General features: G+C 48.1%; 1 protein-coding gene across 1 annotated transcript in view; it reads left to right on the top strand.

Annotated features, from left to right (window-relative positions):
• Positions 1–5880, top strand: part of INTS9 (integrator complex subunit 9) — a 116528-nt gene extending 110648 nt beyond the window's left edge. Inside the window, exons 15-17 of the mRNA XM_005874612.2 lie at positions 1868–1966; positions 2935–3072; positions 5192–5880. Of these exons, the coding sequence (XP_005874674.1) occupies positions 1868–1966; positions 2935–3072; positions 5192–5368 (414 nt within the window). The 3' untranslated portion in view covers positions 5369–5880. The remainder of the gene's footprint in view (positions 1–1867; positions 1967–2934; positions 3073–5191) is intronic.
• The last annotated feature ends 4050 nt before the right edge of the window (positions 5881–9930 follow it).

Below are 9930 nucleotides of genomic sequence, written 5' to 3'. Positions count from 1 at the left end.
GGGGGGGGTGCCCAGCACCCCATTCTGTTCACAAAGCCCTTCAAATGCTGTAGGAACAGAGTAGCAGCTCTGAGACCTGCCCTGGCCGCCCTATGCACCTGCAGGTCCCTGGGTAACCAGCTCCATCACCCTGCAGGCCAGCCTTCAGTCCAGGGTCCTCCTGCTGCCCAACCCTTAGGTTCATATTGCCAGTGTTTGTTTTGTTTCAGTAGTTAACATTAATAATGATATTTTTTTATGGGGAGAGAAGAAAGCATGTTCCCCCTCCAAAAAGAGGCAAAGTTTTTGTTTTGTTTGTAACACCAACATGGAGCTAACCATCTGCACCTCCGGATGTTAAGGTTGTTTAACATAGAGGATTTTGCTTTTCATTTTCTCTGCATTTTCATCTCAGAAGAGTGAGAGATGCTGGCCCAATCTTTGGATCATCTTTGTATTTACTTTCTAGCTTAGAGTTGTACAGTGGGGTTGAAGGGTTAGGTTTAGATTTCAACACATTAATCCAGCCGTTCTCAAACTGTGTGCTATCAAGACTTGTTAAAAATTAGAACCCCAGCTCTAGCCGGTTTGGCTCAGTGGATAGAGCGTCAGCCTGCCGACTGAAGGGTCCCAGGTTCAATTCTTGTCAAAGGCATGTACCTTGTTTGCAGGCTCCCAGCCCTGGTCAGGGGCATGAGGGAGGCAACCAACTGATGTGTCTCTCACATTCAGTGTTTCTCTGTTTCTCCCTCTCCCTTCACTCTCTAAAAATCAATGGAAAAAATATCCTTGAGGAAAAAAAACAAAAACCAAAAACAGAGCCCCAAAGAGCTTTTGTTTATGCGGATGATACTGATTGATGTTTGCTAACTAGAAGTTAAAACTAAGAAATTTAAAAATATTTATTAATTCATTCCAAAGTAATATAAACCCATTAGATGTTAACATAACTAACACATCTTCTTTGAAAAATGTATCTTAAAAAAAGATAATGAGAAGAGCGGGCACTGCTTTACATTTGCAAGTCTCGTTAGTGTCTGCCGCGGGAAGCCCTGCAGGCTCTGAGCTACCAGAGAAGACTTGGGTGTCTTCCGGAGCCGCGAGAGGTGGAGAGGTGGTCGCGGTTCAGATGCTTAGCCCCAGGCAGGCTGCGGTCCTCTGGGGGTTGACTAACGAAGGGGAAAGCAGCAGGGTCTGCACCGGTAAGCGCAGGAATCTGGGGAGGCCTCCAGGCAAAGCACCCGAAACTGTGCCTGGGACACTGGTTTGTTCTCTTTCTCTCCTCAGCCCAGCTTATCTGCCACTGCACCCCTTCCCTCTGTCATCCCTTCCTGCCTTCCTTCCTTTATTTCAGTAGATAGAGAGATAATAGATAATTTTCGTGATGTAGTTTGGGTTAAAAATTAATTTTTTACCTTCTTTCTTCCCTAAAGTTAGTCATTTATTATTGTTTTTTAACCCTCACCCAAGGATATTTTTCCATTGATTTTTAGAGAGAGGGAAAGACAGAGAGAAACACATTGATTGGTTGCCTCCTGCATGAGCCCCGACCAGGGCCCCGGCCAGGGGAGGAGCCTGCAACCCAGGTACATGCCCTTGACCGGAATCGAACCTGGGACCTTTCATTTCACAGGCTGACACTCTGTCTGTCCTCTGAGCCAAACCAGCAAGGGCTATTTGGTCATTTTAGACCGAAATAATGTAAATAAAAATGCAAAGTAAAATAAAATAATGGTGACCTTTAAAGGCTCAGCTTTATAACACTTGCCGATTGGTACCTTTCCCAGCAGGCCGGCAGGGACGCGTGGGGAGCTCTGCACAGAGGGCGGAGCTGCAGCCCCCACGCCCCAAATGAGAGTGGGCCTGACTGAAACCCGTTTGCTTCCAGCTCGCAGATTCACTGGTGCCCATGGAGATTAAGCCTGGCATTTCCTTGGCAACCGTCTCGGCCGTGCTGCACACTAAAGACAACAAGCACGTGCTTCAGGTATCGTAGGGGAGGGTGGCCGGGCTGGAACCCTGAGGAACCTCCAGGGCCTGGAACTAGAACTCCCTCCCCACAAAGCCCTAGCATTCAGCTGGCTCCCAGGACACTGCTTCCCAAACCAGCAAACCCGGGAGACCAGACTACCTAACGGATCAGATGCGAGACCTAAAGAGGGCACTGCCTGCAAACCCTCCACTGCTTATTGCTCTGGCCACGCGCCTCAGAGAGAAAAGGGAACAGAAACTACCATTCACAGAGATGGGGCCACCCATCATCCTAAGTGCTGCTCACGGCTCTGGAAGTTCCCCATCACTCAGAGCTCCGCGGGTTCCCACCCCAGCACTGCAGGGCACTAGGTGGGTGCTGGGGGAGGGGGGCTTTAAAAATCAGCCCAGATGGCACCCTCCCACCGAGGCCTAGAAATATAAGCACAGCTGCCATCGGGGCCCGAGGGCCTGGGCATCACTGTACAGGCTCCACGTGGGTGGGTAGCACCTTGCAGAGCTGGCCTGTGTCACCTCTGGCCCTGCATCATGGGAGTGTGAAGTGTGCGGGACACTGTGCCGGGCCCCGTGCTCGGTGTGACTGGTCCTCACAGAAGTCTCTCGCCGCCGCATTACAGGCACTTTCTCTGGGCCAGGAGGGTTCTCACCAGTCAGTGACCCACAGCCAGTGTCCCTTGCGGCTGTGCTATTGCTGCACCTGCAACTGCCAACACGGGTTAACAATTTACTCAGAAAACACTGAACTGAATCAGTTAAAAATTGAACGTGGCTCTTTATCAAAGGACGGTGTCTTTGCCAAATAAGGTGTGATGTGTGGAGAGCTGGCATTTGCTTATGGGTCTTGAGAACTCCAGGTGGAGCCCCGGGGCCTGCAGACTTGACACCACAGGCGGCACCAGGCTAGCTGGGCCTGGGGTGCCCACAGGTTGTGTGTGTCCTGACCCATGTTCCCTCCTGCTCCAGCCCCCGCCCAGGCCGATCCAGCCCACAGGTGGTAAGAAGAGAAAGCGGGTGACTGATGACATCCCTGACTGCAAGGTTCTGAAGCCCTTGCTGAGCGGCTCCATCCCAGTGGAGCAGTTTGTACAGACCCTGGAGAAGGTGAGCACACGTTCGCACGTCTGCACAGCCCAGGAGCCGTCCTCTCTCTCCCTGTGCCTCCTGCTTTCCACTTGGTTTGGTCTCCACTGAGCTCCTGTCCCTGTGGCGCCTGCCTGGTCCAAGGTCATGCCAGGGACAGACTGGGGGAGAGTGAGAGGTGCGCGGAGCGGGCCCTCCTTCCATCCAGTACCAGGTAGCGAGATGACAGCCTCATCAGATGCCGCTTCTTGAGCAGCTAGGCTGAGACCTTTCTCAGAAACCTGTGGCAGACGGGCAGGCGGGGACGGGGGATGGAGAAGGGTCTGTCCTTCCTTCTCCACAAGCCCGGCTGGCGCGGCCAGCGTGGCCTGGTCCCAGGGATGAGTCTCGGGGGAGTGTCAGGAGAAGGGGCAGTGTTACTGGGTCCCCACGAGCTCGAGCTCGAGAGGCAGCCCAGCCATTGCCGGGCGGGAGTCGTGAGGCGTTGCCTCAGAGAAAGGGGTCCCTCTCCATCGCAGCAGCTGGTCACACCTTGTCCCAAAGACCACTCCTCCCAAGGAGCAGACTTCTCAACTATAATTATAAGAAAAATAATTTAACCTTAAAGGTTTTTAGAATTTTGGCTTCAGTCACAGAACTTCAAAGATTCTAATGTTTTACAGAATCCTTGATAGAAAGAGGGAATTAGCTAAACGTATTATTCATGCTGCTTCTTGCAAGAACTGCAACTAACTGGAATAAAAAGTTCCAGGAAAAGAGACTTTCTTCTTTAAACCATCAGCTGCTGCCGTTCGTCCACACTAAGTACCTCAGTGGCTGAGTGCTTCCACATGGGAAAAGCTTTCTCTTTATTGGGATTTGTCTTCTCCATTGTCATTCCATTGTTCCTGAAGGAAGGGCTTCCACCAGGTTGTGCGGCTCCCCGGCCCCTGGTGGTACTGTGGGTGCTCCATGGGCGTCGAGTGGGGGACACACCAGTAAGTGCCTCCTCATGACCTTGCAGCAGCCCCGGTCCCTGGTTCCGGGACTCACCCTCGACTTGTCTTTTAAACAACTTGCTTCCCCGGAAAGACCTTTACTTAGTTCTTCTGCCCGGTTCAGCGCCCAGGACCTGACCCTGTTCCCTCCACCATCTCCGCCGCGTTCATTCTGCAGGAGGGATGTTCGTCTGCCCCACCCCACAGGTGTGCTCGCGAGAACTAGGTGGAGCTCCTCAGGTCCGGTTCCTCACCTGTTTGGCATCCCTTTCAGGCAAATCAGTCTTCTTTCCGCTTCTTTTCTTTTTTCTCAACATTACGTCTGATGTGTAAGCAAGTCCTGTGATTCGCATCAGAGATGGCGAGAGAGGCATTTGCTGTGCTGCTTTATTTCCTTCTCCCTGAGGGATGTGCCCGATCACCGGGATCGTGAGGAATGGCATTTTCCTGGGGCAGGACTGAGCCTTTTCACCAGGGCTCATGGGCTTGGTGCAGAGGCTGCTGGCAGGGAGCCCAGTGTCCCAGACCCCTGACCTGACCAGGCACTGGGCTGTGCTCCTCAATCACAAAAGCGTACGCAGGTTACAGAAATTGTTTTGTTTTGCATGTTTGGGGGCCTTTTGAAGTATTGAACTACATGGGTTTGAAGTGTGCAGGTCCGCTTACACATGTAGCCTTTTCAATACATATACAGTCAGCCTTCCATCTCCCTGGGTTTTGCACCCACAGATCAAAAACAGTATTTTCGATCCACAGATGGAGAGCATTGTTACACTATTTCATATAAGGAACTTGAACACCCATAAATTTTGGTATCTACAGGGGGTCCTGGAACCAATTCCTTGTGGGTACCAAGGGCCAACTGTGGCTAAGTTTTCGGGGAGCCACAAGTTATATGCGGATTTTCAGCTCTGCCGACAGTCGGCACCCTTAGCCCCTGCGTTGTCCAGGGCCGCTCTGTGTGAACTCAGGCTGAACTGCAGAAGGTCTGGTCTGAAGGATTCACTGAGGAGGGTCAGAAACGCCGGTTTCTAGACACTGAGCTTAGCTGTCTGGGAAGGGCCGTGGTTAGGGTTCTCAGTTGCTGAAATACCCCCCTGCCTTCGGTCAGCCGCTGCTCCTCAGAGTCCCCACCGACCTCCTTCTCTTTTCTGTTGGAGCAGCATGGCTTCAGTGACATCAAAGTGGAGGACACAGCCAAGGGCCACATCGTCCTGCTCCAAGAAGCTGAGACCCTCATCCAGATAGAGGAAGATTCAACCCACATCATCTGTGACAATGACGAGATGCTCAGGGTACGACTGCGGGACCTTGTCCTCAAATTCCTCCAGAAGTTCTGAATGGAACACGTGAGCCATGTCTGCTTCCCTGAGATCCCACCGCCCTTCACACTCTGCCTGCCCAGCACAAGCCAAGTGAGGAAGGGCACACAAGGTCAGCCAGGCCTTTGTGGTGGTCTCTGACCTAAAGGAAAAGGCTCTGAGGGCCACACCTGCTGGTCTGACTTGCAGTGCTGTCTCAGGCAAGAGCTTTTGCTTTATTTAAGCTTTAGACTCATTTTCTTCCCAAGCCTGGCTCTCTCGGGTAGCCAGGATGGTAAGACAGTGAGCTGAGTGGCAGAAGAGTGACAGAAGGGGAGGGGAGGGGAAAAGATGACTGACTTGTCTCTAGTGGCGTTTGTTTTTCATCGTGTCACAGGCCTCAGGTGGGGAACCAGTGACTTTGTTTTACTTGCTTGTCTACTGTGTTGCATCTGATAAGACAGACGATCCCAAAAAAATTAGTAAAATTAATCCATTTATCTGTTTTATATTGTGAGCCCATTTTGAGAATAAAACTTATTTTTATAGGAGTCTCTATGCTCTGTTAAACCTACAATTTACACTGATACAGTATCTGAAAAAATGTGGAAATATTCAGACTAGCATAAACTTAAAAAATACTGTAGCAAATTTTTATTTGGTGAGCATGTTTAATAATATAACCTGGCTTTTTTAAAATATAAAATTCAGCCCTAGCTGGTTTGGTTCAGTGGATAGAGCATCGGGCTGCAGAAAGGGTCACGCCGGGTTCGATTCCGCAGGGTTGCAGGCTCGATCCCCAGTAGGGGACGTGCAGGGGGCAATCGATGATTCTCTCCCTCTCTGAAATCTATAAAAACAAAAGAATCTAGGAGAATAGGAGAGTCACATTTAAAAAAATAAAATTCATAGTTTCCTTAAATTGTTTGAAAAGGTGAACTTTACCTGAGCTGTGTCTCTAATGAAAAACCCCAGCCTTGACCTTCTGGGAGGGTCCTGAAGAGGGGCCTAGGCTCTACTAAATCAGCGGTCACCAACCTGTGGTCCGTGAGGCCCCAAAGGTTGGCGACCACTGCACTAAATGACCTTTACCTGTAGTAACCTTTCCCACAGATTCTGCGCATTAAGTTCAGTGCCCAAAGATCCACCAGTAACAGTAGTGCATTTGAAATAATGCTGCTTCTGAACTGTTTCAAACAGACAGTTACAAGATGAGATCTAATCTAACAGCATCATTTGTAGCACACGTGCAGATTTTTCAGGTATTAAAATGTCGAGTGCAAGTCTTAGACTTAGTCGCCTACGGTAGTAGTCCCAGCTCTGCCTGCTGTTCTGAACGAATTTTTTAAACTGAAGTTCAGCCAGAAAGTCAGTCCTCCAACTCAATTAGCAGCTAAACATCACAAAGGGATTTATATATGTGTGTATATGCGTGTATGCATACATATACAATAGACAGCACTATAGAGCTGCTTGCTCAGGTTTTATGGAGAGTTGTGTATCAATTCTCCCTCTGGAATAAACACATAGTGAGAATGAATTCTTCATTAAAGGAGGAAAAAGACTACTTCATTTTTTGCCATTTCCAACTTTGTCAGATTGGGGCACAAGAATGCTTACCTAGGTGTTTTTTAAGGCACAGGTCATTCCATTGTCAGATTGGGGCACAAGAATGCTTACCTAGGTGTTTAAGGCACAGGTCATTCCAATCAAGGGCCCTGAGATGTGTCTATGGAATAGATTGGGAGCCTGCAACCATGAGAGAGAATAGACATTACAAGAGATGGATGTGCCATGGCCAGGAAAATTTAGTTTTTAGGAGGAGAATTGTAAATAGCATCACATGTAGGTACACTTCCTAAATAAAACTTTTGAGAGAATCAAGTTAAAAGTTTTATTTTTAAATCATGAAAATACAAAAACAGTACAAAACAGAGCTCAAAAGAAATCAAAATGGTTATTTTACTTACAGGTCCTAATGATGATACATTCAGGAATGACTGGATTTGTTCAAGTTTGCTTTCTGTTTAAGTGCTTGATGAGAACACAGGGCACTGATCCCTGGAGAGGTGGTTACTACAGAGACAACCAGTATGTATATGTAAATTAGTCAAACGGACAGGGAATAATCTAGAAATTATGACGGTTTTAATCAAGTTACTCCCACCTACTCAGTGGGGGAAGCCAGGGGGAGGAAGAAGCAGGGACTCACTCCTTAGAGCAGAGAGGAAATCTGGAGCCGGCCTCTCCAAGAGCAGCTGTCACTCCACCAGAGCTCGGGTTTCTGGATCCCACACCAGGTGGGTGAGTGGAAGACCCAAAAGAAATGGCACATTGTCCTCAAGGGCTACCCACACTGACGGACAGAGAGGCAGCCCCCTGACCATTGGTGCTGACCTGGCGAAAAGTCTGACACCTGGAAAGGCTTGATTACATAGTAATTAGAAAACCATTAAAAATACTGAGGAGGAACTGGATGTTATTATTTCATCTTTCTAAGAAGTGATACAGCTGTTGTTATGTAACAAAGTACCCCAAAACTTAGTGGCTTAATACAACAACATCTCACCGTTTCTGTGTGGCTCAGCTGGGTGCTCTTGGCTCAGGGTTCTCTCCCCTGGGCTACAGATGAGGAAACTGAGGTGCAGAGGTTAAGTAACTTTCCCCAAAACACATAGCCAGTAAGTGGCTTCTGCTTTGCCATTGTGTCGCAGGTGAGTATCTGGGAACAGGAGCTGGCCAGGAAGGGAAGGCGTGCCTGTTAGTCCATTTCTTTTCAAGCAAAGGTAACAACTCCTCTCCATGATCCCTGGAGAACCTGAAGCTTTTGGCTGTCTCAGTTGCCAAACTACCATGACATATCAACAGAAATAAGAGTGAAGAAACCTCCCAAGTTATATGATAACTAGAAGCCCAGTGCATGGATTCCTGCACATTGAAAGGAAACTAGAAGGTGGTTGTGGGGCGGGACTGGGTGAGACAGGACAGACATGCCCTGGAGCCAACCTCCCGCGGTCCTTCCCCAGCTGGCTGCACCTGGGGTAGCCCTGGGGCTTGAAGGGCCTCTGCAGAGTGAGCCTGGTCCCTCCGGCAGGTGGGGTTCCTCGGCCTGGCCTGCAGGGATCAGGCTGAAACTGGCAGCCCAACATCCCCCAAGGGGTCCCAGAGTGCAAGAGGGCACTCTGCAAAGTTGCTGTCGCTTGGCAGCTCCTGCATTGAGCATCTGCCCCCTGGTGGTCAATGCACGTCATACCTACCGGCCGGTCAGCCGGTTGCTTAGCCTTCTGTATATATAGATATATTCACATGAGCCATGTAAACTGGCAGGCAGGAAAGGGAGACACTCCTTTGGCACCGAGTCCCATTTCCCCCTACAGTCCTAAGGAAAGTTGAATGTTGTCTCATTGTTTCATACCATACTGTGGGGAAGCAGAAAATATCAGATGGTCTTAAATTCACTGCAGTGGAATTGTGAGTAAATAACATAAACCTAGAATGAGGTAAAAATAACCAACTATAATTCTGGAGGAAATACGAGTAACAACTAAATCCTAGAGATAGGCAGTATAAAGTTGAGCCAAAAATGTCTAATCTTGGTGGGGGTTAGAGCCAACACTGATCATGAGTTTATTCTCTAAAGATTAAATATCACAGTCTCCACTGCTTCTTGGTAGCCTGTTACAGATTTTAATCATATCATAAAAACATCATTTTACCATCTATCAAAATTCCAATGGCATTTTTCTCAGTAATAGAAAAAGCAACCCTAAAATGTCTATGGAACTACTAAAGACCTTAAGTAGCCCGGCAATCCTGAGGGAGAACAAAGCCGGAGGCATCCCACTTTCTGATTTCAAGCTTTATTACAAAGCTATATAGCAATCAAAACAGTATGGTGCCATCATAAAAATACACACAGAGACTAATGGAATCGAACTGAGAGCCCAGACATAAACCTACACATATACAGTCAACTAATACTTGACAGGTGAGCCAAGAGACTCAAAGAAAGAGCAGTCTCCACTAAATGGTGGTGGGAAAACTGGGAACCACATGCAGAAGAATGAAATTGGACCCCCACCTTATACCACTCACAAAAATTAACTCAAAAAGGATTAAATACTTAAATGTAAGACCCAAAACTGCAAAACTACTAGAAGAAAACAAGGGTAAAGTTCCTTGATGCCAGCGGTTCTCAACCTGTGGGTCGCCACCCTTTTGGCGGTGGAACGACCCTTTCACAGGGGTCGCCTAAGACCATCCTGCATATCAGATATTTACATTATGATTCATAACAGTAGCAACATTACAGTTATGAAGTAGCAACGAAGATAATTTTATGGTTGGGTCACAACATGAGGAACTGTATTTAAGGGGCCAGAAGGTTGGGAACCACTGAGGTAGGCCTTGGCAACATTTTTTTTTTATGATACCAAAAGCAAAAGCAACAAAAGCAAAAATAAACAAGTGGGACCACATCAAACTAAAAAGCTCCTGCACCACACAGAAAACATCAGCAAAATGAAAAGGCAGCAACAAAATGTGAGAAAGTGTGTAAACCATCTCTCTGATAAGGGTCTAATATTCAAAATACATAAAGA

This window comes from Myotis brandtii, unplaced genomic scaffold, assembly GCF_000412655.1.
Source record: "Myotis brandtii unplaced genomic scaffold, ASM41265v1 scaffold447, whole genome shotgun sequence".
Taxonomy (NCBI): domain Eukaryota; kingdom Metazoa; phylum Chordata; class Mammalia; order Chiroptera; family Vespertilionidae; genus Myotis; species Myotis brandtii.
This window is presented reverse-complemented; position numbering and strand designations above follow the sequence as displayed.